Source organism: Patiria miniata, unplaced genomic scaffold, assembly GCF_015706575.1.
Source record: "Patiria miniata isolate m_02_andy unplaced genomic scaffold, ASM1570657v1 HiC_scaffold_3, whole genome shotgun sequence".
Taxonomy (NCBI): domain Eukaryota; kingdom Metazoa; phylum Echinodermata; class Asteroidea; order Valvatida; family Asterinidae; genus Patiria; species Patiria miniata.
The window spans coordinates 8,772,040-8,788,843 of record NW_024037069.1 but is presented as its reverse complement, the minus strand read 5'-3'; the positions used below and the strand labels follow the sequence as shown (position 1 = coordinate 8,788,843).

Sequence of the window (16,804 nt, the reverse complement as noted above, 5' to 3'; positions counted from 1 at the left end):
AATCCTTGGTATAATTGTTACGGCCACCTAGACCATGGTCCATTTAACTTCAGCTGGAACCGTCCCAATTAACTGGAGTGTTCCAGTTAGAACACATCGGTTTGGGCCAAGTTCGGGCAATGACCATTAGCCGACTAGTGGTTGATTTGTGACGTACCTTACGCCTGCGCAGTGATAGCAACGTGCGAACGTCTCTAGTCAAACGCTGGTCAAAATGTCATCGCAAAACTTCTGGATCCTGGCTCTCTGCTAGCGTTATGAATGCGCGCGGCTATTGGTTACCAGCGAAGCAACCAGGTTGGTTCCAAATAGTCGACTAGCGTAGTCAACCACCGTCGACTTGCCAGAGTTCGGGCAAACGTTAGTCGAACTATGGTTAACCATTGGTCAACTATAGTCCTTGCGCGAACTTGGCCGAGGACAGTCCAAACTTAGGTAGGGCCAGTCCTATAACACTTATAAAGTTTGGGACCGTTGATGTAGTGCGGGCATCACACAATCAATGGTGTGCCCCTCCGACGAAGACTCTTTGTTGGATCAGTATGAGCTCCAGAGGTTACGCTTCGCGTACTATAGTTTAACCAACCTTTTGTGAAGGTACTGCTAATATTAGTGGTACAAGTTGAAGCACGTACTACAGACTTGCCCACATAGTACTACAGAGTCAGCATGGATACGGTAACTCAACCGCTGAAACCCGCCGATCAGAAAAACAACAAGAGAGCGAAGATGAGAAATCTGGTGGCTTTTTGGTAAGAAACTCTGGTGGGGGGGGGGGGGGGGGGGGCACAATTAACCTACAATGAACAGGGGAAATTGTTGCCCTGGAATTCAAAGGCACGACAGCTTTAGGAACGAATGCTGTACGTGCATGCATGCTGTGGGCCTATACAGCCCAAAGAACAGTAGCCTTTCATGATATTATTGTGTCTTTCTAAAAACTACCCAATTTGAAACCGGTAGTGTCCAGTGTTGCCACGGAAACATGATTCCTATTTTCATTGCGAAGACCTATTTGACAGAATTAATGAAACTTCGTGCACATATTCAGATAATAAGCCCATACATGAATATTTTCACTAAAATGTGATTTCCGCGATGGGACCCTGAGAGGTTTCGCATGCAAACGGATACGTTTAGTGGGACGGATACGTCATCAGTTATGACGTCATACGCCACTCACTATCCGCTAAACGTGCAGACGACACGCATATCTCGCTCGCTACACGTCAGTAAAAAACGGATACGGATAGCTAAACGTAAGTGTAAGCGTATCCGTTTGCTTGTGAAACCTCCCTAAACGATTTACACGCATCTACAGGAACAAGTAATCATTGCAGGAGAAGATAATCTATATCAGAAGATATATTAAATTACGCCTTTATAACTACAGGTTGCTTGGTCTATGTAATAATTGCAGCTTCTATGTCATGCTTAGTGCTGCTTACGATATCCTTAAAGGTGGACTTCCTGAAACGGTAAGTAGGATTCATGTGACATTTTAAAGATGACAACGAAAAGCGAGCATGTGACTGACGCTAGTAACAGCTAGGGAACCTGACAGCCATGAATCTAGTGAATCTGACAGCTAGTGAATCTGACAGGGATGATGGGAATGACAATGACGATGGTGACGGCGGTGAAGTTGGATGACGATGATTACTACCACAATTGCGTTAATGGTGACATTGGTGGCCGTGATGGTCATATAGATATTAAAGGCATAATAGATCATTTGCTTTTATACGTGCACCGAATTATCAAAAGCTTATTGGATTAAAGATTGTACTGGTGAATGACCCCGTGAAATTATTCCGTCTGGCTTGCTGTCATTCAGAAGAAATCAAGAAATGCAGGTGATTTCCGACGATCAGTTTTTCGTTTTTGAATAAGGAGTGCTAGCGAAATCTTGTTTCGCGATCAAACGGTTGTACATGGTTTTTCACTGTCTTCTCGAAAATGGTAACAGCCACTGAGCTGAAACTTCAACAGGTTATGTTTTGAACGTTCTTTTTTTGTATTTTGAGTGGTGTTATTATTGGAAACGAACAAAATGAATGAAAGGCAAATGGTCCTATGTACGCCCTTAAGGATGACAATAACTTAGGTGGCGATGAGAACCGTGACGATAACGGTAGTAATAACCACGACGACTATGACAGATACACCATCGGCAGTTAACATTCCAAAAAAAAAACACAATAGGAAGCACTCTTACCAATATTTTCACAGGATGTAGACCCACAAGAGATGTTCAACTTAACTAACAGCACAGAGGTATCACGGTTTGACTGCAATTCTCTCTCAACTGGGGTAAGGCTTCCTGCGAACTAAAATTGTCGAAATAAATAAACAATTTCGAAATAATAAACTAACTTTCAAAGGTAACAATTAATGTCTATATTCAAATGTACGACAGTGCAGCAAATTGCACTTGGCTGGGTGTCACATCTGGAACATGTCACTTCACCAGCTCAATATTATTCACTGCAATAGGTAAACAAGATGTTCTTATGCCAGACGATAACGGGTCCTTATTTACTGCAGGTTGTGCTACTGGCTGATATTCTACCGCAGTTGATCGTTGATTTGGCTGGGCCTTGGTTTGCCGATTACATTCCGTACGAGTAAGTAAAAGTTACAAAAATAAAGTCTGCCCCATAAGCCAACATAAGTTTCACTCTTGCAAGTTTTCTAATGAGCACTAGGCTTGTGTTCTGTGTGTGAACAATCCAGTATTGGCAGTAGTCTGAGTACCATCCGTTGTAGCCCTCTCCGTAACCAAAGTCTGATACTATCAGCATGCAAGATTCCACGCGCCAGCCAATCGGAGTCGACTTTAGGAATTGTGACGTCATTTCGATCAGAAATGTGCGCTAAGCTGTTGATTGGTCAATTTAGCTGCAACGTGCGTGCTAGGATATATCAGACGTTCTTTGGCTCTCTGCACAGGTGGACGCGTAATCCTCAGATTACATTGAAGAATGTATGTGTTTTCGGAACATGACAAAGTGATCGCTCGATATATTAATGGGTATAAAGGGGAATAACAAAATATAAAGCAATACAGAAACCACGACCCTGTATAAGTGCTACGCAAAGCGTGCACATTGACGACCCTCTTGCAAAGTTCTATTAAGCTTTAGGAAAAGGTGAGAGGTTTTTTTTAGCAATGTGCTTAAAATCGTTTTATTTTTCAAACCTTGTTTCCACCAATACTTGGATACCAATTCGTAATTTCACTAGTAAAAACCTTAACTTCTGTATTTTTCGTTTGTAAAGTTTTAAATGTTTCTGTATAGTACTTAAAACGACAACGTCATTGTGCCGTAAACGCTCCAGGTTTTAAGTTGACAAGTACATTTGCCTACAAGTATTTGAGGATACAGTTTATTTGTCCTCGCATTTTTAAAAAAATTAATACGAGGTTCTCAATCATGCTCTGACTGACGTGAGTTTGCTTTGGCAGTACATGAATATGCAGGTACATGTTGCATTCATCTTCATTATTTTGTTTCAGTTTTCGAGTTGCCGTCTGTGTTCTAACGGCGACATCCAGTTTTCTTCTTGTTGCCTTTATCGGGGTTCGTGTAGTTAGCGTTGCGCTAACGGGTAAGACGAAAACTCTTATGATGGTGTCACAATAATCGTTAATTGGTAACTTTTTTTCAAAGGACGGCCGAAGATTTTGAGTTTGTTGTGGTTAAAAAGAAGAAGTAAATTAGTCTTTAAGCATCATGACTTTTAGAGGTTGCTTACCGATGATCAGAGAATACGGGGTTCGAATCCAGCTGATGGACTCGTGTTGTGTCCTTGGGCAAGCCACTTTACCCCCACTTGCCTCTCTCCCCTCAGGAGTATAAATGGGTACCGGTATGATCTGGGGAGTAATCTGTGATGGACTAGCATCTCATCCAGGGGGACTAGAAATGGGCCACATTGGCCCATGACAGACTCTACTTGCCGATGAGAGACAAAACTCATCTTTCAGGGGACAGAGGGTGACAGCGGGGTCCGGAGTGTTTGTGCTTCCATCCCAATAGGACTGGGTCTAAATATGATTTGGTGGTGACATTAATTATGCTACACCTATCTCAATCTGTCCGGTCACTTTTTGTGTGATAGTGGTTGAATGGATTTCTTCAAGGACATGGTGACAACATGCTTAAGTTTGGTCGCACGGGGTGGTAACACGGGGTGATTATCAGGCAATGTAAATCACACCAATGCAATGTAGTTGTAATCAGTACAGATATAATCTGCAGTATTATGATTATGGCATGTTGCCGATGCCCGCGTAACGCCTTTTTTTTTTTTTTTTTTTTTTTTTTACAAAACAGTTTATAAACGTGAATGTGTTTTCTGTTCTCATGCAGGAGTTGCCTTGGCTGGTCTGTCCACTGGTCTGGGTGAATTCACCTATCTTAGTCTTTCATCTTTTTATGACAAGTAAGTGTCACTTCAAAAATAGGGGGGTTTTCTTAGTAACAATCAATTCCGTATTTTCTATTCAGCCTTTTCAAACCAAATTGTCACTCACACAGAGGTGAGGCACCACTTTCATCCCCGAAAAAACAGTCAATGTTTTGTAGACATTTTGTCTACAAAATGTTCGGAATGGTATAATTAACCAAGAAACGTACACAAAATGTCGAAAACTGAACGTTGCCTGCGTTTTAAACAAAAAGTAGATCACATTTGCCAATTTTAAGAGTTGCGTTTCACAGTTCTGAATTTGTATGATTGCACAAGACAGGGAAGTTCTTAACAGTTTCTTACTCCATCAGGAATGCTGTATCGACCTGGTCATCGGGGACGGGAGCTTCAGGCCTCGTCAGTAGCCTGACGTACGCCGGGTTGACGGAGGTTCTAGCCCCGAAGAACGCGCTGCTCGTTATGCTGGTTGTGCCCGCTCTGATGATCATCAGGTGAAGGTTGAAATCCCACTCCTAAAATGAAAAATCGGAGAAGAATGAGTTGTTTTGAAACTTTTGTCATGACTTATATTACTGTTGTAGGCCTAACTACCAACTTGTAACACTATAGAAAGATGAAACATCACAAGTCAATTGTTTGCTTTGTATCAGAAGCACCTTGTATTTTTGCTATTTTGAAGTCAACGTAACCGATATGTTTTCATGCATGACAAACATGGCAGTGCTTTCCATTTGATCGACCGTTTTAATTTTGAAAATCTATTCAATCTGCAACAGACTTGAAATGAGTCTGCCGAATTACGTGTCATATCACATGTCGCAATTGATATCAAAAATGTTTTGGACGGTTCCATTCGCAGTTACTGGGGTATCTTAGTCAAGGTTCCCGTGAAGAGACCCATTCTACATGATGCCAAACATGAGGAAAAGCAACGGTTGCTAGAGAATGGAAATACAGAGGGCGCTAAAGAAGAGATGAAGACTACCACTAGACAACATCTCACGCTCAAAGAGAGACTCCACCACTTTAAGGTAAAAGATAAAGACATTTCATTAGTCTTAGGAAGGGTTTGTTTTCTCTTCATATTTTTTGTATACATGTATTTCAAATGGGTTCAAAATGTGAAAGGCTATGTGAACTTGAATACTGGTCATTTTCACCTTTCCAATTTGCCAGTGCTTCATGTTGGTCCGATTTTAAGAGTTGCATTTGTCATGATCATCTTACTCTTTGCTGATGATGTCCGCATTTTATACTTGTGATCATTCCCACAATAAACATACAAGCAATAGTGTACTTTGTATACATCTTTTGCAAATCATTCTGACAAAATGTGATGGTATTATTTCGTTGGGATTTCATAGTTTCATAGCTACGAATTAGCAATCAATAAAAGTATTTAAGTTTGCAGTTAATGTTAACTTCGCATGGCCCTGCTTTACCCTACAGTATCTGTTGAAGTACATACTCCCGCTGATGTTCGTGTATATCGCTCAGTATTTTACCAATCAGGGCTTGGTAAGTTTTTCATTATGACTGACTCTTAACCTGATTAACTGAAATGTATTTCAAGCGTTCTTTATCTTTTTGTAGATGTCTATCTTTGTTGGTTTCTAAAGGGTACATATTGACATAATAGGGGGCCTACATTTACAAAACGAGGATCTCAGCTCCAATTTCATACATTTTCATTATTTAATTTTTATTTTATTTTAATTGAATTGAGCAGATAACTATAGGATGTTTAGGTTGTTAAACTTGAAACTTATGTACACAATGCAAAGAAAATGTTATAAAAAAAAGCGCGAGTGCACAATAAGCTCTGGCCCGGTTCCGGCATGTCTCACTTCAAATGTAAATGAGATGCGCATGCGCATCGATCGAAACAAAAGGTCGTGTTCCGAAAACTTTTGCCAAAAGTGCATTTACTGTGGACGGCATTGCACTATTTGGGCAATTTTTGGTTAATTGATAGTTATGTTTTATCGGAAACTTAGGGGCTCATAAATTTTTGGTCAATTTTCACGAAATGACAAACCACGAAATGACAAACCACGAAATGACATTTAGAGGCTCCTGCCTGAGTATGTTATGGGCCATATTCACGAGTCGGCCATATTAAATTGAAAGTTAGGTAAAATCTTTATTTTTGGAACTTGCGAAGAGAAATGAAAGCAAGTATATTTATAATACATTCCAGTCTGCTTCAATGAATGATATAAAATTTGTAATGAAACATTCCCTAATGTTTAAAGCCAAATTAAAAAAAAAATTACTGTAAAATAAGGCTGCATTGTGCCTGCATAAATAGTCTGGCGCCATCCCATTTAACAGTTAACAGTTAATGAAATACATTCAGGGAACTCGACAAAATGGCCAACTCGTGAATAAGGCCCATATTTACGTTTTTAAAGCCTTTGATTGAAAGGGGTCTTATCTCTGCGTGAATTTGAGACTTTTCTTTTAATATTCTTTTGTTTCCACTATACAGCTGGAGCTGATATACTTCAGGGGAACATTTTTGACACATGACAGTCAATACAGATGGTAGGACTTCTTGATTTGTACAGTTGGACGTAATTCATATAACGTATGTTGTGACACAACATTTAGGAATTTAAATGTCTGATCAGTCGGCAGTTGCGCAACGTCAGCGGTGTAGCTACGGGGGGGGGGGGGGGGGGGGGGCGTAGGGGCGCCCCTCCCCTGTCTCCCCCCAGTGAAAATGTGGCATCTGGAGACAAGCACAGCCGTTACAAAAACCGCCTGTATCTCGAAACACACATTTTCCACTCTGCGGGAGTTAAAGTCACTTCGTGGTGACGGTGACGAATAATTATGTGGTACACATGGTTATAGACCCTTTGTGACTGATTTTTTTTTTTACAACCGCCAGGAAGGTTATGTTTTCACCGGTGTTTGTTGGTTGGTTCTTTGGTTGGTTGGTTGGTTGGTTGCTGTTAACAAGATAACTCAAAAAGTTATGAACAGATTTATAAGAATTTTTCAGGGGTGGTCCAATCGATTAGATTTTGGAAGTGATCCGGATCTGGGTCTGAATCCAGGAATTTTTAAAAAGATTTTTTTCACCATTTATGCCAGTATTTCTTTTGGGTGATTATGGCGGGGACTTGTTGAGCCTTGGCGGAGGTTTGTGATCTCGGAGTGCTTTCTAGTTTACTATGTTTTATAAATTGTAAACTGTTGAATGGAATAGTGCCAGACTATTTTATGATTGAAGTGCGTTCTAAGCCTCGCTTTGTTTAAATGTGGCTTAAGCTTAAACCGTTGTGGTATGTTTAATCACTAATTTTAAATAATTTATCAAAGCAGACTGGTATTACTTTGTAACGAACTTTATTTCATTGCTTCCATTTCCACTCGCAAGTTGAAGAGTTCGCCTCGCTTTCAATTCAATATGGAAGATCACGAATACAGTCTGTATATTGGGCCCAATTTCACGGCGCTGCTAAGCACAAAAATTTGCTTAGCACAAATAAAGTCTGGCTTATTAGAGCAGGTTATCAGCCAAAACTCCATGTGATTTTCATGTTCAGCCAACAACAGCTGAATACTAATCACGAGCAATATACATCACATGGAGTTTTGGCTGGTAACCTGCTTTTATAAGCCAGACTTTTTTTGTGCTAAGCAAATTTGTGTTCTTAGCAGCGCCGTGAAATTGGCCCTGTCCTCGGATGTAACGTTATATGCAAATGGTCTAAATCAGCGGGGCCCCTACAGGACCTACTGTCTGTGAAAAAAAGGACAGTTTATGGGAAATGTAAAACCATACAGTTGTAAATTAAATATTTCGGACGTCTTCTCATCTGTAACAGGCTACAGGTTCTGTTCCGATTAGGTGCGTTCATCTCGCGTTCGTCGGTTAACATCGTCAGAGTCGAACGGCTCTGGATCTTTTCCATTTTAGAGGTATGTTTAATTATTCCGATGAGATCCCTTTTCAAGTAAACTCTATATGATTTCTTGTTCCTGAACCCTTTATTCCTTGGGTTGGCCCAGGGGTGAACAAACCAAAGCCAAAGTCTCTCTCCGTTTGTGTATAATTTCCATTATGTCCTATGTCCATTATGTCTGAGGAACATATTCTGTGCAACTTACTCCTCCTCTAATATGTATGAAAACTATGTGACATCCTTTTTGTTAATTTTATTGAAAAGAGCACTTCTTTAAACATTTTTAAAATGTCCATGCTTTTCTGGACGACTGAGGGCGCTGTTGCTGTTTTATATGTCATTTCCGGAAGACACTTTTCGCTTTAGGGGTTTGTGTTCTGATTGAGAACCAACACAATTGTTTATTGAAAATAATTGTGGAAAAAAGTGTGCTTATTGGATTACTGCCATGTACTGACACAACAACCAATCACAAAAGAACAGAACATTTACAACACCAAAATACCCAAAATTATGGCAACTTGTGATATGCTGAAAAAACTAAAACAATGAGGTTCCTGCCTGAAATGACATCACACTTTTTGCTCATTAATATTTACATTCGTATTAGCATAAAAAGGCACCATAGTACCCTTGAAAATGGCAACACAAAAATTGAAAATAAGGTTAAATGGGACACAAAGGTGCATTTTATAAGGATTGCACTATTTAAGACGCTGTCGGTCTCGATGTTAACAGCAAAATCTTTCCTTTTTTCCCGACTTTGATGCAGTGGTGTGTCTTGGTCTTAGTGTTCACAGAAGTCTACTTCACTTACATGCCGAGTATAGCCATCGTCTTCGTCATCGTCTTGCTGGAGGGGTTGGTGGCAGGATCGGCCTACGTCAACACCTTCTATCAAATCAGAGTCAAAGTGAGTCAGGAGTAATCTTTCATAAAGGAGCAACGTTATGTCGTACGCAAAAAAGGCTAGTATGAATTATTTTGACGTATAGGGTAGCGAGCGTTTCACTGTACAATGTATCTTCACCGGGAAAATGCGTAAAACGAAAGAAAGCCAGACAACGTAATCGTTATTCAACAAACATGATGGCACCTACATAGGACATAATGATGGCACCTACAGGCGCTCCTAACAAGGAGCGCCTGTTTAGGGTTTTTTTTTATCCGTCGCCTAACCTGAGTAAACGTTATACCCCTTCATTATGTCACCGAAGCTCCAAAAGTTCAACAAAAAATTGTTCATAGTTCTTGAGCTTATACTAACAATAATGTTAATGTTACGAAATAAATCGACGTGGTTTTTTTTTTGGGGGGGGGTGCTTGGGTGAGCCCTGTACTAAGAATTAATAAAATATCTTTCTTTCAAATATAATTCATGTTGCAGGGGCGTAGCAAGGCCATTTTTAATTGGGGTATTCTTGAAAAGGGCACTCGCCCGTCCGTGCTGAAATGTAAACACTTTTTTTTCTCCGGTCACTTGGCCTCCGTAAAATCAAATAGTGTGTGTGTGTGTGTGGGGGGGGGGGGGGGGGGGGGGCTGGTACCATAATCGATAGGGGCGCTGTTCAAAACCGACGATTATGCACACTAACGGACAAAAAAAGGCACGACTTTTTTGGAAAGAGTATTTGTTCAGGAAAAAAAAAACACCTGTATGTTAACAAAATCGGAGCAGTCTTTACAAAATGTTGGGGGAAAAATGCCCCCTCACCCCCTCCCCCCTCACCCCGCTGGCTACGCCTATGTGTCGGGTAGGTAAATCGAAATAATGATGGTCTGTGTAATGATTTCTCTACCAGTAGCGCATCTGGGGTTCGATTTACCAAAAGGAGGCTGGGACTTATAGGGGGTCTAATTTTCTGGTGGGCATTAAATGAAAGAAATTTGGCAACATTATCCAAGGACTGAGGGTCGGGGAAAAAATTCAAAGTGTAATGAGAAGGCCTTCGAAGGGTTTGTAAAAGAAATAGGAATTACTCCAGGTAATCCTAATTACTGTAATTTATTGCCACATGACCTTTCCTGGTTGATTCAAAGGTTTCATAATTCTATTTCTCCACCTATTATGTCTTTTATAGGAGAGTCCCAAATACAAGGAGTTTGCAATGGGAACGACAATACTTGCTTTGACGATCGGGACATCCTTGGCTGGAGTATTAGCCGTGCCTGTCCATAATGCATTGTGCCAGCAGTAAATCCCACAAAATACTGGACTGGTTACCATGAGAAATAGAAACCCATTCACAATTTCAAAATTCGCTCCAATATTAAATAACTGGCCGCATCTTTGAGGCGACCACATTAATTTGCCCCCAGTCTTCCCAAAACACTCTGACCAATATAAACTGTGGGTCAACAATATTTCCGAGCTAACCTTTTTATATTGTGAAAGGCTGTATCGTCTTTTGTCATTTCCTAAGCAGTTTTTATTATTTGTAATTGAAGATTTGTATCATTCTAACAATTTCATTTTTGGTACAAAACACACTATACAAGTCATGATGTACTATTTTACAGCACATAAAATTGCTTTTAACTTTGTGCATGCATAACGTTTTGTTAGTTTACTTATGTTATTTATCGAGCTTTTAAAATGATTGGTAACAGTAGTAATCTAAATGTTATCTGGTTTCCTATATAAGAGACGTAATGTTTTATGTACTGTTTTAAAAATACAAACGTCACTTTTTATGTTCCTTTTTGTTGCGTGGTTTTTAATCAATATTTTCGCGTAATTAGTCTTCCTAGTTTGATGCCTCGGAGAGTGAGAATTTTTCTTTACGGTAATAAAGTATTCCTAACGTTTCTGCATAATTTTGCTTGGTCATGATATGCTTACCTTGCAATAAATCTCGTCGCTCTTTGAAATATTAAGTACACAATGTATATATTATCACACAGATGTACTTCTTCTGAACTTTGGTGGTTCAAAGTTTACGGAATGAATGAATGACCTCTTATCGAATTAGAATGATATGTAATATATATATATTTTCTAAACACAAGATTCGGGCACTAAGTAACATGACATGTCCATTATCACGACCTCCATCTGTAAGCTAATATTTGACGTATGGCTCTGTGCTAAGGTGTACTGTATGTCATACCAAAGTGCAAACCTGTTGCTGAGTGTTGTGAAATACAAGTTGGTTCAACTTTGGCAGGAATCTCTTTCATTGAAACAGCAGTCGGTGAAATAAGTTTCCTTCCTGCCTTCCATAGGCTACATTAGTCGTTGAATATGCTGCACTGACGTCTGATATAATGTTTTAAGATATGCTGATATAGGCCTACTGGGCACCATTTGGCTGGGATGTGATTAGAACCTGTCGTTCCGAGACCGATAATACGATTACACAGTCATGGCGCAAAGCATCGGTTGGCAATGGCTGTGCGGATTGAACTCTTCGGATCTGGATAGATCAGGAGGCTTCAATCTAGTCAATGGACACGATAACACCTGTTTCGTGGACGCATTGGACACCATTCCACACTTGGTGTTTCTCCTCCTCTCCGTTGTCGGCCTATTCCTGGGATGCTGCATATTCTTCCGGAAGAGTAATTCGGAGTACCTCATCCGTTTTCCAGGTCACTCCATAAGATGGCCCGTGACCATCATTCTTCTTATCCTTCTCCTAGCCTCATTAGCGGAAGGCATCCTGACGGATGAGACTTACATCCAGAGTCTGGGCGCCAGTCGGCCACATCTGTATGTCCCACCCATCTGCGCACTTGTCGCTATCTCCTTCTCTCTTGTCTACTACCAGTACATGGAGATATGGAAAGTCAGTGGCATGGCCTTCCTCCTGGTCCTCTACTACGCAGCAGCAGCTCTAGGAGAAATCGGAAGGCTCATCAACTTACTGGAGCTAGACCAACGGTCGGTTACAATTACTCGGTTCGACCTGACCATACTGAAGCTGATTTGTTTTGTGGTGCTTCTTACGCTGGAACTCAATGTCATCCGGTTGAAGGTGAGTTAATGACCCATGATAAAAAATGTTATGAATTTCTAAAAGTAATTAAAATGTTATGGAGTGTTGGCAGCACTGATGTTGTCAAATGTTTCATAACTTGCCCTGTTGCCCCTCCCCTGAACATTTCGTCTCAGAATTTCCTTTGGGGTATATAGGGCCTGATCTGCTGACCGTCATGAGTCCCCAAAAACCCGTTGGCATATTCTAGATCTCGTCAGTTGTACTCTCCGACATCCGTTGCCTCGGAAACACCTTATAAAGCAAGCATTCCAAGCCCTCAAAAGCTCCAATGACACCGAAGTTCGCAGGCCTGAAAAAAAAAGACTGCGTAAGGCCAAAAAAAAAGTCTCCGGTTTCTGGTATGGAGCTTGCCCCAAAAGTGGTGCGGCGACGCGTCTTTTTGTTGTTTTTTTACCTGCTTTTTTTTTGGGGGGGGCTTCAAATGTCGGCTGATGACTGCAAATGGTGCCCGACTAAACTTAGTGCAAATATATGGGAGTCCAGAGAGGCCACATAAATCATATTCTCGATCATAACCCCTTCTAAAAACACGTTAAAATTGTGCAGCAGCAGAATTTCAGTCAAACCAGTGAGTTTGGCGGTTTTGAAACATCATCTTGTATTGAAAAAAAAACTTTTTCATTTTGCCGACGCGCATGGCTACGGCGACGCGCGCGCATACCAGAAACCGGAGACTTTTTTTTTTGGCCTAAGAAATGTTCAGTTTATTAGAGGTGGGAGGAAAACCAGAGGAGAATAATTTGGAGAAAAAAACACAAAAATCGTGTAGGTACTGGCACCCCAATCAACATGAATCTGTAACTGAGCGAGAATCTAACACGGGCCATGGAGAGCTGGAAATGCGAGGAAAGAACCACAATGCGCCAACATGACCAATCGACATTGACAGGCTTTTGTGGTTTCTCGATAATTGACAGGTGTTTTGTCGGTGTCGTCACCGTGACTACGACACACTACCGGAGGACCTCAACTCCCCCGGGCTGCTGTACCGCAATGACTACGTCAACTTCTTCTCCGAGCTCGTCTTCTGGTGGGTGAATTGGATCTTCTTTCTAGGCTACAGGCAGACACTCACCACAGAAGACCTGGGCAGGTTGCCTAAGAAACTCAGCGCTGAGCGGCTCCAGCAGCAATTCAAGGAGGAGTTCCAAAAAGAGAAGGTACAAATTGTTTGTTCCCTGATATTGCTTTTGTTTTATTTCAACCTTTTAAAAGCATTTTAGAAGTATATCCATCCAAAAAAAAGCATAATCAGGCTTTACCAAAATAATTCCCGAAAAAGGGATATAAGGATATCTTGTGCCTAACTATTGTAGCTACATGTATACATGAACGGCTTAACTAGATTTCAACTTCTAGAGGGCACTGCGGGTATGGGGGTGCGGCAATTTGGGATTTTAAATGGGGGCACCCTGTGGGCACGGATCTCCGCTGGGGGGGGGGGGTCCCGTGCCCCGCCTACATGCACGCCTACATGGTTCCAATTCTTTAGTACATAGTATTCCTCACGTCAAAATTCAGACCCAAATTTAATTCGGCATTTTCCCACAAGTTTTCATGTTACAAATTGCAAAAGTGGAATAAAATACGTAAGATTCAACCTTTAGCGTACAATTAAGGTTTTAGATTTATAGGCTACACTATATGATTTGACGACATTCACTACAAATCCTGCATTATTGTCAAAATAGGAGTCATTTTGCGACAGGGGCTCTTGTGTTTATGTTTGCGCCGTAGAAAAAAAAATCATAATCAACAGTTTTCTAAATACAACGTCCTTCTAATAAATTTAAGTAATACTTTTCTTCCTCCTCTGTTTTTTTAACGTCAGCTAAAAGCTGCGGCCAAGGGTCGTCAGCCCTCGCTGAGTAAAGTCATCTTCCGTATCTACGGGCTGAGAATGGCCTGGGCTGGGATAATGAAACTGGCCGGTGATTTTGCCGGTCTTGTAGGCCCGCTCTGCGTGGCTGGCATAGTGCTCTACGTCGAAGATATTTACAACGAACATGAGTCGAAAGAAGAGGTGAGAGGGTAGAAAATTATCGTACTTAAATCTTGTCGGAGATTTCATTAGGAAAACAATCACTCCGGAACAACGAGGAATTTGAAGAATTTGTCGGAATGGATTACGCAATGGAAGATAAATGATAAGGTGCCAGTTGCAGACACATACATTTGTGTAAAACTTAAACAGTACCCTGTATAAGTGGTGCTGAGCTTTTAAACACCTCTACCCACTTTTTTCACTTGTTTATTTGAGACACGTTTAGAATTTTGCACAGTACGAAAGCCTGATAGGCCTAGTGTCATTAATATTAACTTATAAAAAAGTAAATACATAATTCAAAGTTCAATTCAATGTTCGGGTTTTTTTTACATATGATAATTTGTCAATTTCGCCTGTCATTTGACTTCAACCCGATAAGTCATATTTATTAACTTTTGCAATTTGTACTTGGTGTCACTAATGGGCTTTCGTACGTAACTAAATATTTCACAGACAAACATGAATCAACTGTCGTATGATTCAAACATGTTTAAAATATGGGTATAAAAAAGTGTTTAGAAATGTGTTTTAATTAACTCTAAACACTGTTTTTTTTACAGAGTACGAAATGTGATCATTCTCAGTGGATCTGACCAGGCGCGTATAGTCAGGGTTAAAGTTGCCCGCCGGGTTGCAAAATAGACTCTTCGTCCCGTTTAAAGGGAATGTACAACATTTGCTCTTTCTGCAATTTCCAGTAGTAAATGGATTTGGGGATTAGAATGTTATAGCAAATATTGTTAAACTGACTTGTTTCACATTTTGGGCTTGAAGATGCTGGAGAAACCAAGAAAAACATCATATTCTTGGAGTCTGGTTCCCTGACCCCACTTAAGATGAAACGAAGCATTTTGTCACTTTTGGGGAATCGTAAGGTCAGAGAAACAGTCCGGCAAGCTCGTACCCCTTCACAGGTGTGTAATCAATTGCAAAGAAAATGCGGAAAAAAATATTATGAAAATTTAAGAGCAGTTTTTGAAAAAAGCCAGTTTTCTCCAACGCTGGTCGGCCGACCAGCGTTGGAAAAATACCATTTTTCTTGCAATGTCAGCACACCAGGAGCCACGATTTTACAGGATGCTTTAGAATGTCCTTCCCTAACATCCAGTAAGATATTTCGTGATAATTTGATCATTTCGTTTTTTGATGTTTGCAAATGTTGTATCTTCCCTTTAACCCATTTTTGCTGACCCTATTTTGCTTCTATTCTGCTTTTAGCATCCTGTTGCAGTCTGCCACTCTGCATCTCCCACCCCCACCCCCCCCCCTCCCCCTCTCTACGACACTGGGTCTGAAGAGCAATCAAATTAGTTGGCCAATTTGTAACCGCGTTACAACCGAGTACATCGATTTTGGGCAAATAACATTTCCTTATAGTTTTTACTCAACCTTTTATTTAGAGCGATATATAGAAATGTTCACTTACTATTACTTTTTACTTTACTTTACTTTATTTAATCTAAAGGTATCAGAAAAAACAATGTGTACTTAGAAACTAATTCATTATAGAAACTAAAGATAAAAATAGCATGGGAATGACACTGCCTAGAGCTGCAGGGGACCCACACAACGCACAGCTTGTCGAGTGCGAGTCCCCTGAACATAAGGGAGCGTCTCATAAGTCGGGAACGTTCGCGGTCCAATGGAACGTTCCGTAGGAACGCCAGGCGTTCCAATGGGAACGTGCCGCGTTCCCAATGGAACGCGGGTGCGTTCCGCGCAATGAATGGAACGCACCGATCTGCGGTCCAGCTAGAACGGGGAGGGAACACCGTGTTCCCGGCGGAACGCTCCGCGGATGGGTATTCGCGCTTGGGTATACGTACGTGAGTACGTCCGTGCAGCAGGACCCGGAGTCAGAGTTTATGCTCAAACGCAGATTTTTGTCTGACAAAAATTATATCGTCAAAAGTAAGCTCCGCTTTTATCCTTTTTTTATTTCGTAAAAGCATAGCATAGTACCATGCCAAAACATTCAGGCCCCTCAAGTACATTTTATCAGCTGGGCTGTTTTCGAGATGAAGACTATAGTTCTTGTTTGGAAATGATTTGTTTTTAATTCAAAATCCCTCACTCCTTCTACGCTATTTTTGTTGGGTAATTTCAGTAAACCTATCACGTAGTGTCCAAGACAATTTTTGTCCTTGAATGCATTCTACAAACATGCGCCCTGTATCAATTGTAAACGAGAAAATACAATCACCGTAGCCATGTAAAAGTTCAGGGCGAAATTTCACCGAAGAACTTCACATCTGCCGTAACAATAGCCACTGCGTTTCGTAATCGATTATAATATTTAACAGAAATTCACTTAACATATTTCGAAATCCCCTCACCCCTTCTCTATCTACGACTTTTTAGGAGATTCCCTTAATCTCTCACGCATTATCAAAGTATTATTT

General features: G+C 40.8%; 2 protein-coding genes across 3 annotated transcripts in view; both read left to right on the top strand.

Annotated features, from left to right (window-relative positions):
- The first annotated feature begins 373 nt into the window (after window positions 1-373).
- Window positions 374-11,171, top strand: LOC119737143 (battenin-like). Of its 2 annotated transcripts, XM_038211261.1 has the most exons (13): window positions 374-752; window positions 1,394-1,478; window positions 2,233-2,313; window positions 2,548-2,627; window positions 3,521-3,612; window positions 4,377-4,449; window positions 4,788-4,928; window positions 5,297-5,468; window positions 5,887-5,955; window positions 6,929-6,984; window positions 8,277-8,370; window positions 9,127-9,267; window positions 10,436-11,171. In XM_038211261.1, exons 1-13 carry the CDS (start codon window positions 670-672, stop codon window positions 10,550-10,552), a joined length of 1,284 nt encoding a protein of 427 aa, XP_038067189.1. In that variant the 5' UTR covers window positions 374-669; the 3' UTR covers window positions 10,553-11,171. The 2 variants fall into 2 exon arrangements, with proteins under 2 accessions (XP_038067189.1, XP_038067190.1); XM_038211262.1 differs by lacking the exon at window positions 2,233-2,313.
- A 165-nt stretch (window positions 11,172-11,336) lies between these two features.
- LOC119737142 (ATP-binding cassette sub-family C member 9-like) overlaps window positions 11,337-16,804 on the top strand; it is a 45,805-nt gene continuing 40,337 nt past the window's right edge. Inside the window, exons 1-3 of the mRNA XM_038211260.1 lie at window positions 11,337-12,331; window positions 13,273-13,515; window positions 14,187-14,378. Of these exons, the coding sequence (XP_038067188.1) occupies window positions 11,720-12,331; window positions 13,273-13,515; window positions 14,187-14,378 (1,047 nt within the window). The 5' untranslated portion in view covers window positions 11,337-11,719. The remainder of the gene's footprint in view (window positions 12,332-13,272; window positions 13,516-14,186; window positions 14,379-16,804) is intronic.

Excerpts from the sequence above, each read along its gene's own strand:
- LOC119737143 (XM_038211261.1), top strand. The coding sequence starts at position 670 with ATGGATACGGTAACTCAACCGCTGAAACCCGCCGATCAGAAAAACAAC. Across the intron at positions 2,628-3,520 it reads GCCGATTACATTCCGTACGA|TTTTCGAGTTGCCGTCTGTG; the intron begins GTAAGTAAAAGT and ends ATTTTGTTTCAG. Across the intron at positions 9,268-10,435 it reads TCTATCAAATCAGAGTCAAA|GAGAGTCCCAAATACAAGGA; the intron begins GTGAGTCAGGAG and ends TGTCTTTTATAG.